The sequence below is a fragment of the Penicillium vulpinum genome (genome assembly GCF_028829585.1).
Source record: "Penicillium vulpinum strain IBT 29486 chromosome Unknown utg000001l_segment0_segment0, whole genome shotgun sequence".
In the NCBI taxonomy this organism is placed as follows: domain Eukaryota; kingdom Fungi; phylum Ascomycota; class Eurotiomycetes; order Eurotiales; family Aspergillaceae; genus Penicillium; species Penicillium vulpinum.
This window is the reverse complement of record NW_026643241.1, coordinates 510,450-533,050: the sequence shown is the minus strand read 5'-3', so window position 1 is coordinate 533,050 and position 22,601 is coordinate 510,450. Positions and strand designations below refer to the sequence as shown.

The 22,601-nt window shown below is 47.3% G+C and overlaps 8 protein-coding genes across 8 annotated transcripts; 5 read left to right on the top strand and 3 right to left on the bottom strand.

Moving 5' to 3' along the window:
• Positions 1-1,008: 1,008 nt before the first annotated feature.
• N7479_000199 (multicopper oxidase) lies at positions 1,009-2,918 on the top strand (the record flags this gene model as incomplete). Its single annotated transcript, XM_057247897.1, has 3 exons — positions 1,009-1,252; positions 1,314-1,788; positions 1,862-2,918. 3 exons carry the CDS (start codon positions 1,009-1,011, stop codon positions 2,916-2,918), a joined length of 1,776 nt encoding a protein of 591 aa, XP_057112329.1.
• A 403-nt stretch (positions 2,919-3,321) lies between these two features.
• On the bottom strand, positions 3,322-3,693 carry N7479_000198 (thioredoxin family protein; the record flags this gene model as incomplete). The annotated part of the gene is made up of 2 exons (XM_057247896.1): positions 3,322-3,619; positions 3,671-3,693. The coding sequence occupies 2 exons, from the start codon at positions 3,691-3,693 to the stop codon at positions 3,322-3,324; spliced, it is 321 nt and encodes a 106-aa protein (XP_057112328.1).
• A 636-nt stretch (positions 3,694-4,329) lies between these two features.
• N7479_000197 (RNA recognition motif domain-containing protein) lies at positions 4,330-5,025 on the top strand (the record flags this gene model as incomplete). The annotated part of the gene is made up of 4 exons (XM_057247895.1): positions 4,330-4,349; positions 4,404-4,476; positions 4,541-4,647; positions 4,809-5,025. 4 exons carry the CDS (start codon positions 4,330-4,332, stop codon positions 5,023-5,025), a joined length of 417 nt encoding a protein of 138 aa, XP_057112327.1.
• A 759-nt stretch (positions 5,026-5,784) lies between these two features.
• N7479_000196 (uncharacterized protein) lies at positions 5,785-8,226 on the bottom strand (the record flags this gene model as incomplete). Its single annotated transcript, XM_057247894.1, has 1 exon — positions 5,785-8,226. The coding sequence occupies one exon, from the start codon at positions 8,224-8,226 to the stop codon at positions 5,785-5,787; it is 2,442 nt and encodes an 813-aa protein (XP_057112326.1).
• Positions 8,227-8,810: 584 nt separating this feature from the next.
• Positions 8,811-12,120, bottom strand: N7479_000195 (Zn(II)2Cys6 transcription factor; the record flags this gene model as incomplete). Its single annotated transcript, XM_057247893.1, has 4 exons — positions 8,811-9,526; positions 9,587-11,827; positions 11,887-11,936; positions 12,005-12,120. 4 exons carry the CDS (start codon positions 12,118-12,120, stop codon positions 8,811-8,813), a joined length of 3,123 nt encoding a protein of 1,040 aa, XP_057112325.1.
• Positions 12,121-13,946: 1,826 nt separating this feature from the next.
• N7479_000194 (flavin reductase family protein) lies at positions 13,947-14,744 on the top strand (the record flags this gene model as incomplete). The annotated part of the gene is made up of 1 exon (XM_057247892.1): positions 13,947-14,744. The coding sequence occupies one exon, from the start codon at positions 13,947-13,949 to the stop codon at positions 14,742-14,744; it is 798 nt and encodes a 265-aa protein (XP_057112324.1).
• Positions 14,745-15,272: 528 nt separating this feature from the next.
• N7479_000193 (homoserine acetyltransferase family protein) lies at positions 15,273-16,676 on the top strand (the record flags this gene model as incomplete). Its single annotated transcript, XM_057247891.1, has 6 exons — positions 15,273-15,417; positions 15,477-15,972; positions 16,029-16,138; positions 16,195-16,342; positions 16,410-16,489; positions 16,543-16,676. The coding sequence occupies 6 exons, from the start codon at positions 15,273-15,275 to the stop codon at positions 16,674-16,676; spliced, it is 1,113 nt and encodes a 370-aa protein (XP_057112323.1).
• Positions 16,677-17,092: 416 nt separating this feature from the next.
• On the top strand, positions 17,093-19,346 carry N7479_000192 (polynucleotide adenylyltransferase; the record flags this gene model as incomplete). The annotated part of the gene is made up of 8 exons (XM_057247890.1): positions 17,093-17,241; positions 17,302-17,450; positions 17,505-17,879; positions 17,967-18,142; positions 18,193-18,814; positions 18,866-18,980; positions 19,037-19,154; positions 19,293-19,346. 8 exons carry the CDS (start codon positions 17,093-17,095, stop codon positions 19,344-19,346), a joined length of 1,758 nt encoding a protein of 585 aa, XP_057112322.1.
• Positions 19,347-22,601: the final 3,255 nt, after the last annotated feature.

The window sequence follows — 22,601 nt, the reverse complement described above, 5'->3', positions numbered from 1 at the left end:
CGCATTTTCAACAATACTACATACAAATCAATTGGCGTTTTCAACTTCTCTTTTTTTTGTTTTAGATCTTAGCTCCATCCAGGCAGCTTCCACACCTCACTGTTGGGTGGTTCAATTTGGAATCCGACCCCCGTAGGCTCCCTTGTATACTCTCCCTCACCTAAGTCTTTTGATTTATCCTGAAAATTGCGTACCTTGATTCAATTATCAGCACGTGGCGTCCATGCTAAGTCCGGGATTGAGGTTTCCGCCGACCCTTCTTCCATGAAACCCAACCTGCGACTGGTTGACTCACAATCCGATGACGACCGAGACCGGCAGTTCTTTGATCAGACCAGTGATATTGGCTCGCACCTGTGTGACATGCAAAGTGCCGGAATACCCATACTCAGACCCAAGTCAGCCTCTCCCACAGCCATGGAAACTTTGCATCCATCATGCATCATTCGTCCCGGATACACCACCTCGGTAACGTGCCGAGGCTGAAAGAGTTCCCTGTCTCGGACCTGGATCAGAGCTTCTCAGCTTACACATAAGCAGGTGCCAACAGCTTTCTCGTAGGCATATCCCTACAGCACCGCCAAGCTGCTTTTCGGGACTACTGTCTCCGAAATGTGAATGGGTATCTTGAAATTGGACTCCTTCATTCGCCCCAGACTCACCCTGCTGCTCCCAATCGGGTCCCTTGCTTCAAATAAAAGAATCCCGAGCTAATTCAGAATCTCTCGCCTATTCCCCGAGGGGTTAGATTGGTTCCCGAGCCTTGACTTAGTCATTCCTTTACTTTGCGTCTCTACGAGCTCGCAAGCAAGAAGGCTCCCATGAAAATCTTGCATCGGATACGATAGACCTGCATGAAAGCTCCATGAGTGAGATTGAGACGGATATGGCTCACACAAAGCTTTATGGGCCTCCCTGGACCAATATAAATCGGTGGAAATCCCGTGCAAAGCAGAAAATATCAAGAACAGGCCATTATAGATTGTTAGTCTAGTGTCATCTTTAGATATGAAGTCCCCTCTAGGCAGTCGCTCTCTTTGGCTTCTATGCCTCGTCCAATGGGCAACTGCAGCTACAGTGTTCTTTCCAGTTACCTTGACGTGGTCGGAGAGAAGCGTCGCAGGAGTGACTAGGCCAGTGATCTCGACAAATGGCCAGTTTCCTGGTCCCCCGCTGCGGATCAACCAGGGTGACAATGTTGAGTTCCTCGTTGATAACCGGTGCCCGTTCAATACCACTATACACTTCCATGGTAAGCTTTATGACGAGCTTGATCTAGTTTAGTACACACATATTAACTTAGTGTCTTATAGGAATCGAACAGCTGGGGACTCCCTGGTCCGATGGAGTTCCTGGTGTCTCTCAGAGATCCATCAGACCAAACACTTCGTTCCTGTATAGATGGACAGCAACCGAGTACGGTGCCTACTGGTATCATGCGCATCACCGTGGCTCTCTCGAAGATGGACTTTATGGACCAATCTATATCACCCCTGCTCCCACTGTTGAAAAGCCCTTTAGTTTGATCGCAACCGATCCTGCTGAGTTGAAAGCTATGACCCTCGCAGAGAAAGAAACCTGTCCCGTCTTGCTTTCGGAGTGGCGCGTGCTTACGTCTGAGGAGATCTGGGCTGCTGAGATGGCCTCTGGGACAGATGCATTTTGTGCCAATGCTTTGCTCATCAATGGCAAAGGGTCAATTACCTGCCTGCCACGTGCCGAGATTGATGCCCTAACAACGCCCGTTCAGAGGACGAGCCTGGATGGTCTAAGGCTAACAGATATGGCGTGAGTAGATTGATCCGTCATGCTCCAATGACTATCTTAATGATTCTGATCAATGAACTAACTTCATCACTAGGTGTTTTCCTCCCAATATCACGGAAACAGTATTCAATTTCCCACACAATTACGCTGCCATCCCGCCAACTATGTTCGAAGGCTGCGTGCCATCCCAGGGTCCCCAAGAAATATTTGCTGTCAACGCAGCCTCTAAATATGTCAGTTGGGATCTCACTAGCACGGCAGGCCTGCTAGAACTCACATTCTCAATCGACGAGCACGACATGTACATATACGCCATAGACGGACGATACATCCAGCCCCAAAGGGTCAATGCAGTCACAATTCCAAACTCAAACCGCTACTCAGTGATGATTCCTCTCACCCAGCCAGCAGGAGACTACGCCGTTCGCATGGTCAGCGCCAGCATAAACCAGATTCTCAACACAACGGCGATAATGCGATACCACGGCCTCCCCCAGCTAACACGTCCAACCAACCCATGGATCACAATCAACAACCAACCCACCACGGCAGATACCGTTTTCCTAGACGAGTCCCTGGTCGTCCCATTCCCAGCTCTCGTCCCTTCAAACGATATAGCACAAACATTCTTCCTGAATATCGACCAGGTTGGCACTGCCTTCCGCTGGAGACTCGGTAATACCAGCTACGGACTTGAGCTTGAGGAAGCACAGCCCTTGCTCTTCAACCAGAACTCTATTCCTCAAGACCTGATCATCAGAACGAAGAATGATACCTGGATCGACTTGGTTCTCCAGACGGATACTATCCTGCAGCCCCCGCATCCAATCCACAAGCACTCAAATAAGCATTTTATTATCGGTCAGGGGAATGGGACTTTCAATTGGGGTTCGGTCGCGGAAGCGGTACAGATTGTTCCTGGTAACTTTAATCTACAGACACCGCAGTATCGTGATACCTTCCATACATTGCCGGCTGTCACTGGTCCGACTTGGACAGTTATTAGGTATCATGTTGTTAATCCCGGTGCTTTCTTGATGCATTGTCATATTCAAGTTCATCAGAGTGGGGGGATGATTTTGGCGATGTTGGATGGGGTTGATGTTTGGCCTACTATTCCGCCGACTTATTTGATTGATTCTGGGTTTTAGTATATGAGATATGAAAGGTTACAAGGAGAGTATCTAAGTTGGACCTCTGATGCCATTTTTGGTATGATAATTGATGTTTGCTTTGCTGTTTTGTTTGTAGGTCGCACAAGTTAGGCATTTTACACGTGAGAATGTCTCAATGTTTCGGCGATATCTGTATGAATGCACTACAAAAGTGAAATTATCATCATTTGATTCCTTTTGGGCAGCTTTGATAAAAGTGCTACATCCATTAAAATCAGAACCACATTTGCAGATGTCTGATTGATGACATTGTCCGCATCATAAAGTAACCAGCCTATCAAATGGCTGGAGTCATGTATCCCACGAGCGCAAGAATCTCAGTGGGTGAGAAAAGTGAAAGAAAAGAAAAGAAAAGAACAAGGCGGCCACACACTCTCACTTAGAGAAGATGAGTTTTGATCCCTTGCTCAATGGCTGGCAAATGAGCGCCAACAACCTCAGTGATCTTTCCTCCGTCCTTGAATAGCATGAATGTAGGCTTAGCCCGTACACCTAGCTCCAGTGCGACGTCCTCAACCTTGTCGATATCCACCTTGTAGAATTTGACTTGGTTGTAGGTATCGCTCAATTCTTCGTATTTGGGTGCGATGGCTTTGCAGGCTGGGCACCAGTCGGCGTAGCAATCGAGGATGGCGGCATCGTCAGAGCCAAGGATCTTCTCTAGGAAGTCGGCTTTGCTGTAATGGATGTTAGATGTGTGTTGGTGCAAGTGAAGGAGGTAGGGTTACCTAGTGATTTCAGTGATAGGCATGTTGATGATTTGGAAGTTTTTATGGGTTAAGAGAATATCAAGGAAAGAAGATTTTATATAGAAAGGGGTTTATGGGTGGGGTGATGTAGTAGATGGGGATAATGACCTCATGACGGGAATAACCTTGAGAGCACTACATAAGTACTGATGTAGTTTTTCTAATTTTAGTTATTCTGTTCCACCATCATACTATTATACTTGTTTTTTTTAATTTATATTCTATTTTTTATGCTTATCTTGTATATAATATATCTAATATATAATATACAGATGTATTTAACATGCCATATATTGTATGAGGTTATAAATTTAACGCCACCGTCGACAGCGTGGGGATATATGGGTCCACTATGTACATCATGATAACTATCTATACACAAAGGTAAACATATTACCCAAACAAGTATATATAACATACTCTTACATGTCCACCTGGGACAAATTCATATCAAATAACTAAACACATAAAATCCAAATCAAAAAAATAAAAAAAATAAAAGCCTGAAAAAACAGGAATCTGTGGGGTGATGTTGTTCCGTCCCGGGTTGTATTTAAGATCAGGCTCGGCTGTGCCCCTCTTCACACTTAACACCTTTCCCCCTCTCTCTTGATCTCTCTCCACCCATTTCCATCAACATGTCGAAGCTTTTCATTGGGTAAGAGCGTCTCCTACTTTCTCCCCCATGCGCCTGCTAATCTTCATTTTCCAGCGGTCTTTCCTGGAACACAGACGACAACAGTCTGCGCCAGCGCTTCGAGGAATTCGGCGTTGTCGAGGATGCTGTGAGTCGATCTCACTTTCCATAACTGATCTGCACTCTCTAAGACCTTTATTTCTTTTCCCTAGACCGTCGTTAAGGACCGTGATACCGGCCGCAGCCGTGGTTTCGGTTTCGTCCGTTTCTCCACTGAGGATGAGGCTACTGCCGCTATGAACGCCATGAACAACCAGGAGTAAGCAAACTAATTCTCCATGTTTTCTTCTTAAAGCGATTAGTCAATGCCCATGCTGGAATAAGCGGCGCATAGGCGTCGCCTGCTCCAACGTGACATAAACAGTGTCTTTATCCCTGTTAAAATAGAACATGTGCTAACAACCATCCTTTTGTTTTCAGGTTTGACGGTCGTCAGATCCGTGTTGACAAGGCTACTGAGCGTGCTGCCGGAGGCGGTGGTCGCGGCGGCTTCGGCGGCGGTGGTTACCGTGGCGGTGGCCAGGGTGGCTACGGCGGCCAAGGTGGCTACGGTGGTGGCCAGGGCGGCTACGGTGGTCAGGGTCAGGGTTACGGTGGCCAAGGTGGCTACAACGGTGGCCAGAGCGGCGGTTACTAGATGTTCCTGTCACGAAGCTTACGAAGGTCTGGACGTGATTAGCACTTTTTTCCGGTTGTGACTTATGCTGGGTTGAGGGATAACTTTCGCTGGGCCAGTGAGATCTCAAATCACTTAAACCTGCCCAATACAAAATCGAACTCGTTCAACTAACCTTTAATCGATAATAAATAATATCGAGCCTTCAGTTTCAGTTTTTGGTTCCTGATCTACATTGTGCGGGACAACGTATAACATAGAGGGCTTATGATTTGGGCTGCCCCGCATTGTCTTAGGCACAGATCACCTTCAGGCTTGATAGATGTAGGTACAGCATGTAAGAATTAGCTTGAATATTTATTACACATCATACACTCAAATAATTTCCATGCATATATTCTAATAAATCTGTCTACATATGTAAAGAATATTTGATAAATATATAATCTATTGGAGGAGGGATGATCACTAAGCGAGCGGGAGAGGACCTGGGGGCAAAGTGGAGATATCAAACTCTAAGGGCTTGGCTTTGTTTCATGTCTTTTGTTATGTTTATGTTGTAACATAATTAATGAAGTTGCACTATAGAAAGACTAGATGGGGCTCGCTAATACAAACAGAATCATAAATCTTAACTAACGAGGGGCTATGGCTAAATCAGCAAAAGACGCCAAAAATGGAAAGGAACATTGTTAAAATCATAAAAATTCCAAACATTTCGCCTGATATCGTTCCAGTCATAGTCGTAAGGTCGGGAAGGTATATATATACTTTCCAAAATCAATCTGTTTGTTCGTTTTCTTCGTGTTGCTCTTCTTTTTCGTCTTCGGGGTTAGGCTGTGCAATTTCCGTAGTCACATCCAACAGAACGGAGGACACGACAGAGTCAGTGGAGGAAGACTCAGTGGGCATAACGAGAGGTTCAACAGTGTCATCCAAAAATGTTTCTGTCTCGCTCTCAAGCTGGGGCTGCTCATTGTCTGTAGGCATATCTAACAGAACAGGAGAGTCCATAGTGTCATCCAAAGAATCATGCGCATTGTCCTCGAATTTGGGTTGTGCAGTCTCTATAGATACATCTGACAAGACGAAAGACTCGACAGAGTCGGTGGAATAAGGAGAGGATTCTGAAGACACAACAGGAGCGTCCACAGTGTTAACCAAAGCAGCATCTGCGTTGTCCTCAAACTGGGGTTGCGTGGTTTCTATAGGCTCCACGGCCTCCACAGGCACAATGGGAGATTCCATAGGGACAGCAGGCAAAGAAGCATAATCCGGTGCCTCGTCGAGTTGAACCTGGTAATTCTCCAGCAGCTGGGGTGGTGCTGTAGTCTCTATGGGCTCTACTGAGTGCGGAGGCTGAGAGTGAGAACCAGGAGAGCCCAAAATCAGAGAAGCAGACTCAGATATCTCAGGCATTGGAATCACCTCAGTCTCACTAGCAGCCGCAAAGTCAGTCGGCACAGAGCGAACTGAGCTGTCGACTAGTGCATCGGTCGCACTGACAGAACGCGCAAAAGAGACAGAAGAAGACATAGATGGACCCACACTCAAACGCGGCATATCCGAAGAGTGCAGGAAGTCATTCGGCAAGGCCTGAGGAAAAGAGCCAAGATGGGAGTAGATAGAGACATGTTGCTGGCGAGGACCAATAGCAAGGAAAACCACGAGGACACTGAGAATAAGCAGGGCAATATTGCGTCTATCAGCCGCGAGAACACGGATATAATTGACCAGGAGAGTCGAGAGAGCAATCTCATGTTCTTTCTTCATCTGCCGTCCAAACTCAGCCGCATGGTCAAGTCGAGCCTCAGCTTGACTGAAACCATTCCCGAACGTCATCTCATCAGACTGGGAAGAGCCTACATCGCTGATCATGCGAGCATGGCTCTGTCTAGGCGACTGCAGAATCTCTGGTAGGGACTGCTGCCCACCATCACTCATCGGCGACATCTGCATCTGCATCTGCATTTGCATCTGCGGCGTCTGAATCTGAGCCTGCTCCACAATTGCCATCTGCTCCTCCGCAAGCCTCCTCTCCAGACCACGGCGCACATCAGAAGGCAACCAAAGTCCAACCTCGACATCAACCTTCTCCATATCGCGCCACGCAGCAGCCCAAGCCCCAGCGCGCATCAGGCCGTTCGCAGCAAACACCCGAATCTCCCACTTCCGGTTACTATCTCCGTGTCGCACATGGTTCCCACAGTCGGGACACTCATCACCCTGCTCGCCGTCCGTTTCACTCTCTTCGACATCTGAGAAATCCCCCTCAGAGCCAGAACCATCGTCCTCCCGACCCACGAAGTGTCCGTTCTGAAGACGTGGCCGCTGTAGCTCGAGGCTCTCCAGTAGCCGCTCCTCTAGAATATCGTACAGATCCTCCGGGTGCGAGATCAACACGCCGCGATCGCGAAGCACACCTGATCCAACCCGGTCTTGCAGACGCCGCCATCGCTTCCAGTATTCCGCCGGTAGCTCGTCTTCCAGGATGCCCTGGTTTCTTGGGTCTGCTGCTCCATGTACTGGGATGGAGGGTGGGAGAAGGGTGCAATGCAGCAGCACGAGTGGAGCCTCCTTCTTCGGCTTTGGTTGTTTCGAGGCATTTGGCGAGTAGTACGGTGATCGCGGTGATCGTTTTAGTGGCGAAGCACCAGGTGACCGTGAGCGGAGGCCTGGTCGTCGGCGTGGGGGCGTTAGATACTCGTCTTCGTCGGCCTCGTCTTCTGTGTGCATCTGCATTGCCCTGACGGAACTTGGTTTTCGGAATGCGGCTTCGCGGTGGCGGATGGTGCGGATGTTAGCTGGGACGTCGTTGAAGTCGCCGAAGCTAGCTTCGGACTCTTCTACTCTATAGCCCGCTATCTTTTCGTGGATGTCCATGTCTGGCATTTGTTTCATTCTGTCGACTGGGTGGATGAGGACGGAGGCTGGAATTGAGGATAGTGAGGAGCGACTCGATGCTCTGGATTTCAGCTGGTCTAGTTCATCGTCCATTTCACGGCCGAAGACGTCGCTTGTTGAATGGCGGGTGGAGGAGGAGGAAGAGTTGTATCCATATTCTTGGGGGGAGGACATCTGGGCATTATCGGCAGGGTCTATCCCGTTGCCGGACTCGAGAGAGGATACGAGGAAGCCTTTGCCTGGAGGGGCAAATGGTTGGGGACTTAGGATCTCTGTGCAATTGACGTCTTGTTGACCGTCGTCATGTAACCGTGCCATGAGATTATCATGCGATGGCTGGCGGGGGGCTGCGTTCTGAATCTTCCGAGGGTCTGTAACAAAACAAAGATTTAGAGACTTGGTAAAACCAGATCTCACATACCTCCTCCCTTTGTGTCAACGTGGAATCTCAGACATTCGACGGTGTGTTGACGAGTGCTTCACCGCCCCCGTTGTTCTGGGCAACCAACTGACATTGTCGATCATCCGCCACATGACTCGAGTACACTTTCGGATATTCAACATGGAACTTATCATGGAACTTATCATGGCCATGTTTATGTCTTCTAGGATTTCAGATAAATCAATGCTGCAAGGAATTCTTGTTTTGAGTCTATCGAAAATGATTGCACGCTATAGATATTTTAAACCCCCGAGTCAAACATACATCTGGTTTGGACATACACAACCAAAAACAAGGCAATCTAGTGCTGGCCAAGGATATCATCCAACCTGACGCCAGAAAATCACATCTCAGTCCGAAATATATAAACAAAAGCATAAGCCAGTTGCTGGAACACAGGCAAATGCAAACCGCCCAAAATATATAAGTATGTACGGTAAGAAGAATGGAACATCAAACATTACGGAGGCCGTGACACATCATCAGGGCTCATAAGTGGATAATTTTGATGGTCACCAAAGAAACTCAGGACATCCTGAGGAAGGTATTCGAGCCACGGAAGTATCTCACCGTTAGCCAACGGAAAAGAGTCTTGATGGTGGATAGCGTTCATATCGACCTCATGACTCCCGATCATCATCCCGCTAGTATCATCCATGATAGGTTGGAGATCGGCACCTGGGTCGCGAGACCCCATTTGGTTTCTGGTTTGGTGCTCGGCTGTTGCTTGAGGCATTGAGTAATTATAGGCAGAGGGCCGGGTATCCATATGTGAAGTTGGTATCCCGGAGGATAGCATTCCAGGGAAACTAGATTGTGTTGTCTGTACCGCGTGTGTTGTCCGTGTGTTTGATTCGGAATACGTTGGATTCATGCCCATGTAATAAGAGGGGTTGGTGTTAACTGTTCTGGATTGAACATTGCGGTATTTAGCATTTTCTGTCGTGAGCGAGGGTGTCATTTCTTCGTGGGCCCTAGCTGGTGCAATAGACTGTGGATATGAAGAGCTTGGCCCTTCGCCGGCATTTGTTGGTAGGACTGGGTAGCTGTGGCTGTACTGCGACGAGTATGCTGGTCTATTGGACGAAGACTCAGCTTCAGTGGCCGACATCTGATAGAGTAGACTCAAGTTGGGCTGTGAAGAATTTGTGGCTCCTGTAAGTGCCCATCCGATAGCTGTCGAGGCATAAGCTGTTAGTGGTATGCTTATCATGGAGATTAATGTACCCAACAAACCTTGACTTGGATCAATATGTGGTGACCATTTCCCGTCCAATGAGATATCCGCAACCCCAGCTGGTTTTCCTGAGTCAACGCCAGAGTCTGCCGGTGTTTTGCCCGCATGCCAAGCTCCGGGCCCGAGATGTTGCCCTGGGGCAATACCTGCAGCGTTTCCCATATCCTCCACAGCATAAAGTAGGGGATCGACAATTCCCTTGGCCTTCTGGTCCAGCACTGTCAAAATATACCCAGTGCCTTCCCAATACGTATTGAGTGCTTTCAAAGCCTTATAGCACCGCTGATAATTCTCCCTGGCAGCAGAAGCAAGCAGAATGTGCTTCGCTGTAGACTTCCGCTCTGTCCCATTTGATGACTCCATGGTAGGCATCACGAACCCACTGGATTGATTTGCTAACAATGGCCGAGGTGGCGCTGACTCATCCCCCGAGGATGGAGATGCATAGTACGCGCTTTCCATGAGGAATGCGCACGCCGCAATGTACATCGGCTGACTCGTGAAAGGGTTCCCGATAAAGCTTTTCCCATCAACAAGCTCTGAGAAGGACAGGATATCGGCAATAGTTTTGGCAGATGACATTGACAGCTCACGACTATTCGGATAGAGATGTTGGATTGATCCACCAAATGAGTTCAATAACGTCGGTTGGTGAAGAAGAACGATGAGAGTGTGAAACCAAAAATGGAGAAGAATGAAATTGGTTCCCTCCTTGGCTTTGACATAAGCTTGAAAATTGGCTGCGTTGAAATGAAGTCTTGGGGACAAGCGTTGATAGATTCCAGTCAGGTCACTTTCCATCCCAGCCAACATCTTCAACGTGCCCGGCGTGACGAGCTTAACATCCTGAATGCCATTGATGAGGTCGGTCACCCGGCCGTACAGATGAATGATCCGAATAAGCGGTGGGAAAGGCGCTGGCCACCCATTTGGTAACTGGGATTCAGACTGAAGAGGGAAGCAGAGTTCAATATCCTCATCGCGTAGTGTCACTGGTCGCCCGGTACCCGAAGAGATGACTCGGTCTAGGAAAAAGATGCTCCAGAATGAGTCTACCCGTTCGCGCTCCTGGGCACGTTCCTCAACCAAAGGCTGTGGGGTATGGGTAGTCATGGGTATCAGATTCACATCAAGATCATCATATTGTTCCTCTCTTAGTTTCCCGGCTTGACCTGTCATCACTTCACTCGGTGTAACGCCGGTCTTGCCATAATTATGTTTGAGGCCTTGGAACTTTTGCAATCCGAGGTCCTGTGCCATGCGAATTGAGATTCCAAGGTACATCCAGAGTCCACTGTCATGATTTGATCCGAATTGCTCATAAGCGAGTAATAAACAGGCTTGGACGGCAGGGAGAGTTGGGCATGGCAGTGAATCCACAAGAGCGCTCATCGCGCGATGAGCAAAGGGCAGACCACGATCCCACTTTTTATCGTCGAGTAGGGGCTGTGAACGATCGATGGGAGGAGCCTGTGGAGGCCCAAGTGATGGATGTGTTGAGAATCTCGCAGCTAATGCACAAACTGCATCTACCAACATGGTGTCAACCTTTTTCTCTTTGAGGTCTTGAAGAAATCTCTCTCGTTGTATGAAAGGAAAGCTGCAGCCCAGGTGGGCAAAGAAGAGTTCACATAAATGCGATACAAGATTCGAAACCGGAACTGCGTCATCTCGGTCATAAAATGGAATATTGGAATCGCGACTGTCCCGACTATCCGCGGCAGTGGCAAGGGGCCTTGTGCTGATATCGGACGGTTTAGGGCTTCGAAGAGGGGAGGGAGAGTCTGAGGACATGGAGGGGTTACTCCTGCGAGAACCTCGAACCTGCACAACCATTTGTTTGAAGCCCGGTACAATCGCGGTAGGGCCGAAGTATCGAAAATAAGGGACATGCGTGCGACCCCCTGAGCTCACAGAGGTACGGCCACTGGATGGGCTGTCCCCAACAGGCTGTGTATCCAATTCCTTGTTCGCAAGAGAGGAGTTATCCCCAAAAGAAGACGCATCTTTTGATCCGGGCGCTTTCGTCTTGGGCTTATCTGCACAGGCCTTTGGTATCGTTATGGGCATTGGTTCGGGGGAGCTGCTCTCGACTGCCCGGGAAGCGTGCTCGCTCAATTCGTTCGGAGCGGAAAGGCGCGGCGGCGCTCGAGATGCGGAGTCGGACTGTGTTCGCAGGTGTGCGGTCGATTCAGTGTATCCGAGACAGACATGCTTATAGTCGGAGCAAGTCTTGCACACTACCCTCTCATATACCCCGTCAGCAACATATCCGCAATCGAGACACTGTGTATCCTACCTGGTTGCTCGCCAGAACATCGAATCTTGCGCCGGCGACATGTTAAACAACTATAGCCAAAACGAAAGTGACGTCAGCGTCTTCACCGACAAATTTGAATTCAATACGATCCACATACGCGGCATTAACGCGGCGGCGCTTGGTTTGCGGCTGGCCGTCGGTTGCGACAAAGCGGATTTGTCTTGGAGCAGAAGGATTGCCGCCATTTTTCTTCTTGGGAGAAGGAGGGCTCATAGCGAGCCAATAATTATCCGTGACCTCGACCCATTGGGTACCTGTACAGTCCTAGCTTCAACGAGTCGGTGGGTTCTCGGCGCGGAGCTTCGGTTCTAAGTTCTAGGGAGGAAGGAGTAGGGATCGAACAGATGAAGTATGGAAGGTGTGCGATAGCGAAAAACTTCATGAGGGAAATAAACGGGGGCCAATATTCAAGGCCAATAAGGGATCGGAAAGTGGTGCGAAGTGTTCAAGGGAGAAAAGTTGGGGGAAGAGGGGAGTCGATAAGGCCTCGTGATTGCCCTCGCTTGTACTACGCCACTCCAAGGGCACATTTTACACTTCCGAAACCTCTTTGGAAATCTCACGATGTATTTGTGGTAAGGTAATGTTCTGATTGAAAACATCGAATTTTCCCCCTTGACCGCTACGCCGAAAACAGGGCCACGCCATCCCTGTTTGGGAGGGACAAAATCGGTCATGGGATGTGTCTGGAGCGATCGTGCCAAGACTTGGGTTCTATATATCATATATCGTAATCACTTTTCTCACATAGACCCTCCAGGGCTACCTTTGTACATCTACATATTACATATAGGGAGAGATATGTAAAGACTAACATTTCAAATAAAATGGAACTGTAAAATAGATTTCAAAATGAACTTGAAATATCAAATGAAAGATTCGGTTCAACTCCGGATGTCTAGAATCCAAACTTCGGGACATATGGAGTATTTATGGGGAGAGTGGATTTAGGCCCGGATATATTTCGCTCTCCCCACGTTTTCAGAGTATATCACATGCAGAATTGGGGGATTCATATATTTTTCTTCAACATGTAGCTATATGGATATATTCTGGGAATCTAAAATAGTTCTTCAGTTGTTATACAGGTAGTGTACATGGTATATATTTAAGCTTATCTTAAAAGCTTGGAGATTTCCCTGTTTGGGAAATTCCACCCTGAAAGATTCTAGAATACAGTATTTATTGACAGGGCCCACAACAGGCAGTTTCCAGAAGGTCAGGTGAACGGTGCTTTCAAGCCATTCAAGCCATTTGGGAGATTTAGGAGACTTAGGAGATTTGGGGGATTTAAAAGATTTTTACTTCCTTTTTTTTTTTTACTACCCCAAACTCTCCTCAACAGGTGAAAGTCCTTATCCCTGTAGTCCGTAAAAAGTAACTACATACACCTATAGTATTCTTTCATGTCCCGAGAGAAGAAGCTTGCGATTTATATGTAGTACTCCGTAGGGCTTCAACCTTAGCTTTACAGATTTCTATACAATAATACACAGTTGCACAATTTCACAATTCATTCGAGCCCACTAAGCAGTTTTATTACGTATAAGATTGAAAAGCACTCGTGGACCAGTTAAACTTATGATGTGGCTCGGTTTGATTTCCCTTTCCCCCGTATCCCCGGAGTCGGCCCGATAATCGGTAGAGGGAGTCTATACACACGCTTTGTATGAGTAAAGCGCGTGGCAATACATATTTCCAGCCACTCTGTCCGTGGCATTTAGCTGCAATCGAAGCTTGAATTAGAGATTGTAAAATTCGATAAGATCATGAAAAGAACTCTGTCCATTCTTCCCATGTCTCTACTTGGATCTTCTTGCCGAAATACTCGGAAGCTCTCATTGTTGCAATCTTAGTTAGTATTTCACTGACTGCACTTTATAGCCAGCATGACAGACTCTCTCGTCACTACATCTCGCGGGGCATACACACTGAAGTGGGCATCAAGCTGATTTATAATCCCAAGTGCTGATCGTCTCACAACCCGCGCACTATTCCAACCCAACCATCCCACTCGACTCTTTAACAACACCTGCGCAATGTTCAAACTCCGCCCGGAATTCGAGAAAATCCAGGCCTCGCGGCCAGATTTTCGCCATGATGCTGAGATCACCTACACCAAGTCCCCAAACCCCACATGGAAGGAAGGCGATGGCGCAAATGACGGCGGCGAGTGCCTGAAGAAGGATCACGTTGAGATCGATCCCAACGAAGAGGGCCGTTCCGTGGCGTCGAACTACAAGTTCCTGATTTCAGGAATGGTCCCACGACCGATCGCACTCGTCAGCACTCAGTCTGCAGATGGCAAGACTACAAACCTCGCTCCGTTTAGCTACGCACAGGTCATCAACCATGACCCACCGATGTTCACGATTGGCTTTTCTGGGTCGATGGAGAAAGCCAAGGATTCATTGAAGAACCTGAACGAGACAGGGGAGTGTGTTATCAACATTATCTCTGAGCATTTCCTTGAAGCAGCCAATTCCACTTCTATCAATGCCCCCTATGGTGTCTCCGAGTGGGAGACGTCGGGGCTGCACCAGGCGCCTACCTCTGTTGTGAAGCCTGCCCGTGTTAAGGAGTCCATTCTTTCTATCGAGGGCAAACTTCTTGAGCTGAAGGAGTTTGAGAGTCGGGTCACCCCGGGTAAGAAATCGGCCGTGCTTGCTATTATTGAGGGCGTTCGTTTCTGGGTTAGGGATGACGCCATCAACGAGGAAAGGAATGTCGTCGATTTGAATGTTCTTAAGCCTATTAGTCGCCTAGGTGGTATCTCATACGGTCGAACCACAGAGGCTATGGAGATCCCCAGGCCGCAATTTGAGGGTTCGGTTTGAATTCAAATAGATTTGTCATTTAAGAGTTCTGGGGCGACCAGGAGTATATAGATTATAAATCAGCTTGTATAACTCTTATTGTTACGCAATATGTAACCCAACAGTATATGTAATCTTTATGTGGGATTTTCTAGCCAAGGTTGTCCACCACGCTCCTGGGCTCTTGAGATCCCCACACTAGGTATCCCAGTGGAAGGTTTGTAAGCATTAGTTGGTGCACCACATAACCTATCTCAGAAAGTTCTTGACTAAAATTTAGGTTGAATCTAGGTATCCCATAGATAGACCTAAGCTGCTTACTAGATATCTCGCCGATGCTTCGAAGGCTCCTTGATGAGATGTTTCACACACGTATATTTCAAATTTGCGGATGATAAGGTACCTCCGATCCAAGCCGTGTTTGATGTGGCGGGCAGAGCGGGGTTGAGAGTTATCTCGAACTGTAGAACTATAAATTCGAGGACGCCCATTTACTGAATACTAACCACTTCACTTCATTTTGTGTCCATCAGGGGGAAAAGCGCGACCATGTCACAGGAGCAATACGAAACTTTCAAGCTTGGCAACTGGGAGCTCCAGAGTGGGGAGAAGATCGAGGATGCTCACATCGCATACAAGACATTCGGCGATCCTAAGTCTCCAGCAATTGTGTATCCGACCTGGTTTTCCGGAGGTATATCTAGATATGGTCCTACATTCTCCCTGATACAGCAGCGCTAATACTGGCTCCAGCCATCTCCGACAACTTTTGGTTAATCGGAGACGACAAACTCTTGAACCCCAACAATTTTTTCATTATAGTTCCAGCCTTGTTTGGAAATGGCCAGTCCTCTTCTCCATCCAACCAGCCGAGCCCCGGGCCATTCCCGAAGGTGTCATTTTATGACAATGTGCGGGCGCAGTATGAGCTCGTTACCAAACACATGGGCATCACGCATTTACGTGCTGTTGTTGGTTGGTCTATGGGAGGGGCTCAGGCGTTTCAGTGGGCAACACAGTATCCCGACTTCATGGATATTGTGGTCCCCTTTTGTACCTCGGCGAAAACTTCGCTGCACAACCAGGTCTTCCTTGAGGGTGTCAAAAGCTCCTTGATTGCAGTAAAGAAGAGCCGATCTGCGGGATGTGGAAAGATCGGCCTTAATAGAGAGACCGCAGAAGCGCATGCTTGGACAGCTGAAGAGAAGGATATTGGTCTCAAAGCATTGGGCCGTGTGTATGCTGGATGGTAAGTTATTTCATGATAAACTTTCTTTTATCTCCTATCTGACCCATTGGCAACAGGGGGTTTAGCCAGGCTTTCTATCGGCAGAAGTTTTATGAAACCAAGCTAGGTTTCAAGGGCCTTGAAGACTTCATGGTTAACTTCTGGGAGAAATGGGCTTGTTCTAAAGGTACCGTTTAATCCCAATGGGCAAGTTGCGTCAGAGAACTGACAGATATTTTAAAGAACCCGAAAATATGTTGGTTATGCTACAGACCTGGCAAAATGGCGATGTCTCGCAGCAAGATCTATACAATGGGGACTTCGAAAAAGCGATGGCATCCATCAAAGCCAAAGCGCTGGTTTTGCCAGCAAAAACGGATCTTTACTTCCCGTAAGTTAATATTGATATTCTCCCCTTTGAAAGAAGTGAAAATAGACTGAGAATTATATCATATTAGGCCCGAAGACTCGGAGTATGAGGTTGCTTGTATGAAGCCAGGCATTGGGACACTGGATATATTTCCTTCGATCTGGGGTCGTGAGTATACCAATTCAGAATCTCAAGTGAACAGAAAGTTAATCCATCGATAGATTGGGCAGGAGGTCCAGGCGATAGTAAGGAGGATGTTGAATGGCTTGATAACAAGCTCTCTCAATTTTTTGCAGACAACGACAGTGATGTCGTCAATTCTCTAGCCCAGAAGCTCCAGAGCACGCTCAATTAGCTACTATGGTTACAGAAGAATGACGGCATAATATAGTGGTATTATTTCGGTGATAAATAAGATCTTTCGATGGTTGGAAATGATAATCCTAGCTTGTCGTCGCTGAAACAATTAGATATATATTGATCATGTGATGCTGAGTAAGCGCCTGCGCTGGCCCTGGAAGCGCTGCGCCGATGAACCTTGCGCGGCGACCAACTTCTTTCTTCAATTCCATTTCTCTCCCTGTTCCGGTTTTTCCTTCCCGTTTCGCTCGGGGAATTGTATTTGTTCTTTTTCCAGCAGCATCTGACTTTCTTCCTGGGTTGCTTGCCTCGGAGGCTTGTCGACAACTCTGCTGTCGTTATCTAATCCCTATCTTCACACGGCTTGTGAGACTAGCTCTCGAAGCCTGCCATCTCAGCTTCCTCCCCACAATGGCCACGCCACCTGTCCGACAGTGGGGTGTTACACCTCCAATCTCGACCGTCCTGCCGACCAAAGATGAGCTCTTGGCGAACGACGATCTCATTGCCGAGCTCAAGGCTCAGAACAACTTCGAGCTACCGACTGAAACGGAACGGAGGTGTGTTCGCAATTCAACAAGGAAGGTGCCAGGGCTCCGAAACTGACAATCGCGCAATAGAAAACAAGTGCTCCAGTTACTCCAGCGCGTCACAGTGGAATTCGTTCAGGTTGTCAGTCGCAAAAAGGGTCTGTCTCCTGCTGCTGTTGAGGCTTCTGGGGGTAAAATCTTCACATATGGAAGTTATAGACTCGGTGTATATGGACCAGGTAAATACTCAGTTATGTATCTCTCATAACTGTATTGACGATGATTGCCTCCAGGCTCCGATATCGATACGCTAGTCGTTGGGCCTAAACACGTCCTGATCGATGATTTCTTCGCTGAATTCCCCCCTATCCTCGAAAGAATGGCCCCCGAGGGAGCTATTGAAAAGATGACTCCCGTGCCCGATGCATTCGTTCCTATTATCAAACTTGAGCTGTGTGGAATCAGTATCGATCTGATTTTCGCCCGTCTCGTCATTCCCTCTATCCCAATGAACCTGGATTTGAAGAATAATGATTACCTCAGAGGACTGGATGAACGAGAGGTGCGATCGTTAAATGGAACTCGTGTTACAGATGAAATTCTAGAGCTTGTTCCCCAACAAAAGACATTCCGCCTTGCATTGCGTGCGATCAAACTCTGGGCCCAGCGTAAGTGTCATTTGTCTTCTTTTGTCACTATTTGTCTGATTATATGTATAGGACGAGCGATCTATTCCAACATTGTCGGATTTCCAGGTGGTGTTGCATGGGCGATGCTGGTGGCTCGAGTTTGTCAACTATATCCGCAAGCAACTGGCTCTGTTATCGTGGGAAAGTTTTTCAGAATCATGAACAAGTGGAATTGGCCTCAGCCTGTCTTATTGAAACAGATCGAGGATGGACCCCTTCAGATAAAAGTCTGGAACCCAAAGGTAAGTACGAAGCACTGCTTTCGCTGGAGATATGGGCTAAGAACCATCAGATTTACCATGGCGATCGATTCCACCTTATGCCCATCATCACTCCTGCATATCCCTCCATGTGCTCAACGCACAACATCAGTTTGTCCACCAAGGCTGTTATTCTCAGGGAGCTACAGCGAGGTGGTGACATGGTAGACAAGATATTCATGAAGCAGCTATCGTGGGAGAGTCTATTTGCGCGTCACACCTTCTTTACCCAGGACTACAAGTACTATCTCAGTATCACCGCTTCTAGCAAGACCAAAGAGGCTGAGTCAGTGTGGTCAGGTCTCGTGGAGTCCAAGCTACGTCACCTCGTTGGCGCTTTAGATCGCAAGCCGATTGTTGCAGTGGCACATCCATTTCCCAAGGGATTTGAAAGAATCCATCGTATCACCAACGAGCAAGAAATGGAAGCAGTCAAGAATGGGTCTACACAACATCAGGCTAAAGGCACAAAGACTGCGATGACCGATGAGACTAAGGATGCTGCTCACCAGGCTGCAATCCAGAATACCCTCGCAAATGCCGAGGTCCCAGAGCCGGCCGAGGGCAAGGTCGAGGGCACGATTGATAATGATGGCCAGACTATTTACACGACGACTTATTATATCGGCCTGGAGCTGAAACCTCTGGAGCCAGGTAATAACATTGCTTTCTTCCCTATGTGACATTTCTAACTTTTTTTCTAAGGCCAATCGCGATCTCTGGATATCTCTACAGACTCACAGATCTTCAAGTCAACGTGCACCTCATGGCCAGGATACCAGGAAGAAGTCATGGAGTTGGCTGTCACCCATGTTCGCAGGTAAGTTCCTCCTCTGCTTCTGACTTGTGTGTGGATTTTATCTGATACCCCCCTAGCTTTGATTTGCCAGATGATGTCTTCCAGCCCGGGGAGATCCGGGCTTCTCGACCAAAGAAGAAAGTTACCAAACGGTCAGAGACAGCCGGCCAGAAACGCGGCATTAGCGAGTTGGACGTAAGTGTGCAGAAGCGAGTGAGATCAACCTAATTTGACAAAATGTCAACCCTGGAATCCGCGATCCAACGCCCCGCGAGACAAACCCCCGGATGTCGACAGCTAAGAATAACTAATACCAACTTCGATTCTTCCCAGGGTGCAACCGAAGGAGCCTCCAAACGCCAAGTTACCTCCGCAACTCCCGCCTGAAGGATCCCTCACTCTCCTTTGACCCCCTCATCCCGCCGGGGCTGGTCCCCACCATCAAGTTGAGATAGAGCCTCAAATTGCTTGTGGTCTCTGACCTAATATTGCAGTTTGTTTGCAGTTCTACCTCCATCAACCGAACATCTAACTTCTCTCGCCACCTTTGAGTGTCACCCTTCTCTACAGTGAACGTCCCGTGCTCTCGGAGCATAAGGTGGGTTCGTTCTTCTCTTTGTCCTTTGTCTTCCGTCTTTTACGTTGCTTGCCCAACAGTTAGACTAGACACCTTTCTTTTTCCCCGCCCCTTTTTTACCTCTTACTGGGCCTATTTCTCCCGGTGCATATGTACATGGGCCGGATTTATTCTTTATCTCGTCTATTTGATTGGTGTAGTATTTCGTTGGTGGAACAGGTGGTTTCCCTCTGCCCAGGTGGGCGTATTCATTCGTCATCTTGCAGATAGTTCAGATAGTTGAATGCAAGGACGTGTCCCACAGTATGTGGGCTACACATAATCCATGAACTGTCTTTTGCTTTGTTAACTACATCTCAGTAATATTGCTTTTGGTCATTCCTCTTCCTCCTGGCTATAACTAATGATGGTATCGCGAATCATAGTCAGTACATAACTGCATTACTACATTGCAGCCCTGGGGGAGTTTACGCCTCTTCCATTCTTTTGCTTCATGGCCAATGATTTGGTACAATCTTTTCCCCAGAACTTAATGGCATTAACACCACTATCTCACTATTTTGTACAGTCATTAGCGCCTTGTTAGAATAATTCCGTAATTTTTCAGTTAACTAGCACCTACTATTGGCTAGTGTCTCTCCTTGCTAGCCACTAGGCCACCTTCTACTGGCATTTATTGAAGCCATGCCTGATTTGCATACCCAAATATTGCAAGATTGGGGGTTTAGAGGGATATTTTCACACTTATTGACAAAAGAAAACATTGTACCACGATGTTGAGCTGTAGCGCGCGAATTTGGTTCTCCTTCAGGTCAGATCCAGCAACTTAAACCCACTACGGTAGTAAGAGAGTGCGAGAAGCAATGTGGTGTCCATGCTGAAGAGCCTAGAACAAATGTTTCCTTTCTTTTTCGCGTCCAGCTATTATCAAAATTTCGGTTAGGAGATTAATCAAAGTTGTATTCGTTCTTGTCCTTAGACGGCAGTTTCGAATCTATAGTCTTGGGTTTGTAACGCGATACTTTTAGCTGGCTGTGTTTTAGACATTGTTGTGCTTTGGATGAATCGCACGGACTAATTTTTGATGCGTGTGTTTCATGATAGTAGTGATTCTATAGACAGGTGTGAGATCCAGAGAGACAACATCGGCTGGATTCACTTATGTCACTAATTGCTGCCTTTTAGCAGCTCTTTCCGTTGCACTCCAAAGCCTACAGGTTCACCCATTATTCAGAGGCCTCTTCCTCTCATTGCTGTCTCATTTTCTGTCATGCTATCTGAATGAGATAAAGGGTAGAAACCGCTTATTTGACCATAGGCATAGTCTTAAATTTGAAGACACTGGTTACCGAGCAGGAAGTTTTGATATGATGGCTCATATATAAAACTAGGTGTATTGAAACAAGTATACAGTGGAAATGAGTGAGAGGGCCGGGGTGATGCTTGAGTGACCCATAATAGGAATCTCAGGAGCCTTCAGCAGTGACAAAGGAATTATATACCTAGAAAGAAGTAGCAATACTCACTAGGTGGAGCAAAGAGAGAACTGACTAGACAGATGGAAGATGAAGGAGAGAAACGAAGAGGGATTCGTTATTCTCTACTACTAGTTGAACAACCCGTGAAAGCCTTATAAACAAGGCATCAATGCATAGTTACTCCGTATATGTCTCCACAATGGTGTGGAAATGTTCGGACTTTCCTATCTTAGCCGCTTTTATGAGGCCCACAGTCAGGCTCACTGGGTATTCGGAGATTCATCAGAGACATTAAGCAGAAGCCACAAGTAGAGGACCTCTCATGCTAAGGCTACGCGCAGCCTGTTTATATGCATGGCATATCACGGTGGGCTTCTTGGGGTTTCTTGAATTATGCCTCATCGTTCAAGGATGTCAATTTTGACTGGAATTTCAATCTGCCGATGCTGTGAGGGGCGGACGCCACCAATTTCTCAACATGGGGTAACTAAGGAAGAACGCGGGCCTTAAATAACACCCCTTATCTCTACATTTTCTACCTGCCGTATTGTTCCTTTTTGACCTCACTTCCCTCAATTCTTTGAAGTCAAACTAGAACTACACCCGAGATCGCCATGGCTAGTGCTACTACCATATGCGATTTACCTACGGAGCTTCTATTACTTATTATGAACCATCTTGACTACCCCTCGTCTGTTTCAGTTTCAAACACAACACAAAGATTCAGGTCTATTCTTCAAGTAGAGCCACCTAAGACAGCGAAACAGAAATTAGAATTCCTATGTGCTATAGAGTTGTGGCAAGAGCAAGTACCCAGCAGGACAGAATCTTGGAGTTCCAATCAATGCCCCAGTTACTAATGAACCTAGATATGATCACGTCTTCTCCTGCAACATATGCCTGAAACTTCGGCCCAAACCTGAATTTGCCGACAATCAACTCAATGGCAATCGTGGGAAAGCCAACAGCGAGAGCGACCGTCGATTTTGTCTCGATTGCGGCTGTCGCACCGGAAGGTATCAACCTGGTGTTACTGTCATTGTGAACGGGCGATATGAAGTCCTCTGTATTGCATGTCAAAAGAGGTGTCAATGCACACTGTATTGCACGTATTGCCGCATGTGCGAGCCTTGTTTATCAAAGCAATACAAACTTCGTTTGCGTTTACCCTCAACTTTCTCACCGATTGAACTTGAAGGGCCTAATTGTCCTCGATGCCAGCATGAGAGGCTTTAAATATTTGGGAAAGCCACCGGGTCAATTCCATCTTGGGGATATGTTGATGGCGATGAAAATGAGTGATTTTGCGGATACCTATGGGTTTATGAGGAGCCTGGAATGGTTCAAAGAGAACCTTTGCTCATAGAATTTCTAGGGCCATACATAGCTTTAATTTGAATCTCGGCTCTTGTCTGAAAACAGGAGCAAGCTATAGATAGGCAAGCTAACATAAATCACTGGTTATACAGTCTGATATGTAGTTACTTATTCAATTTAAACTATACCTTGGACTAATGAATAAAAGGATAAACAAAGCTCACATGCTGGTTTTAACGACAGAGCTCCTGACAGCTATGTTGTAGGCAA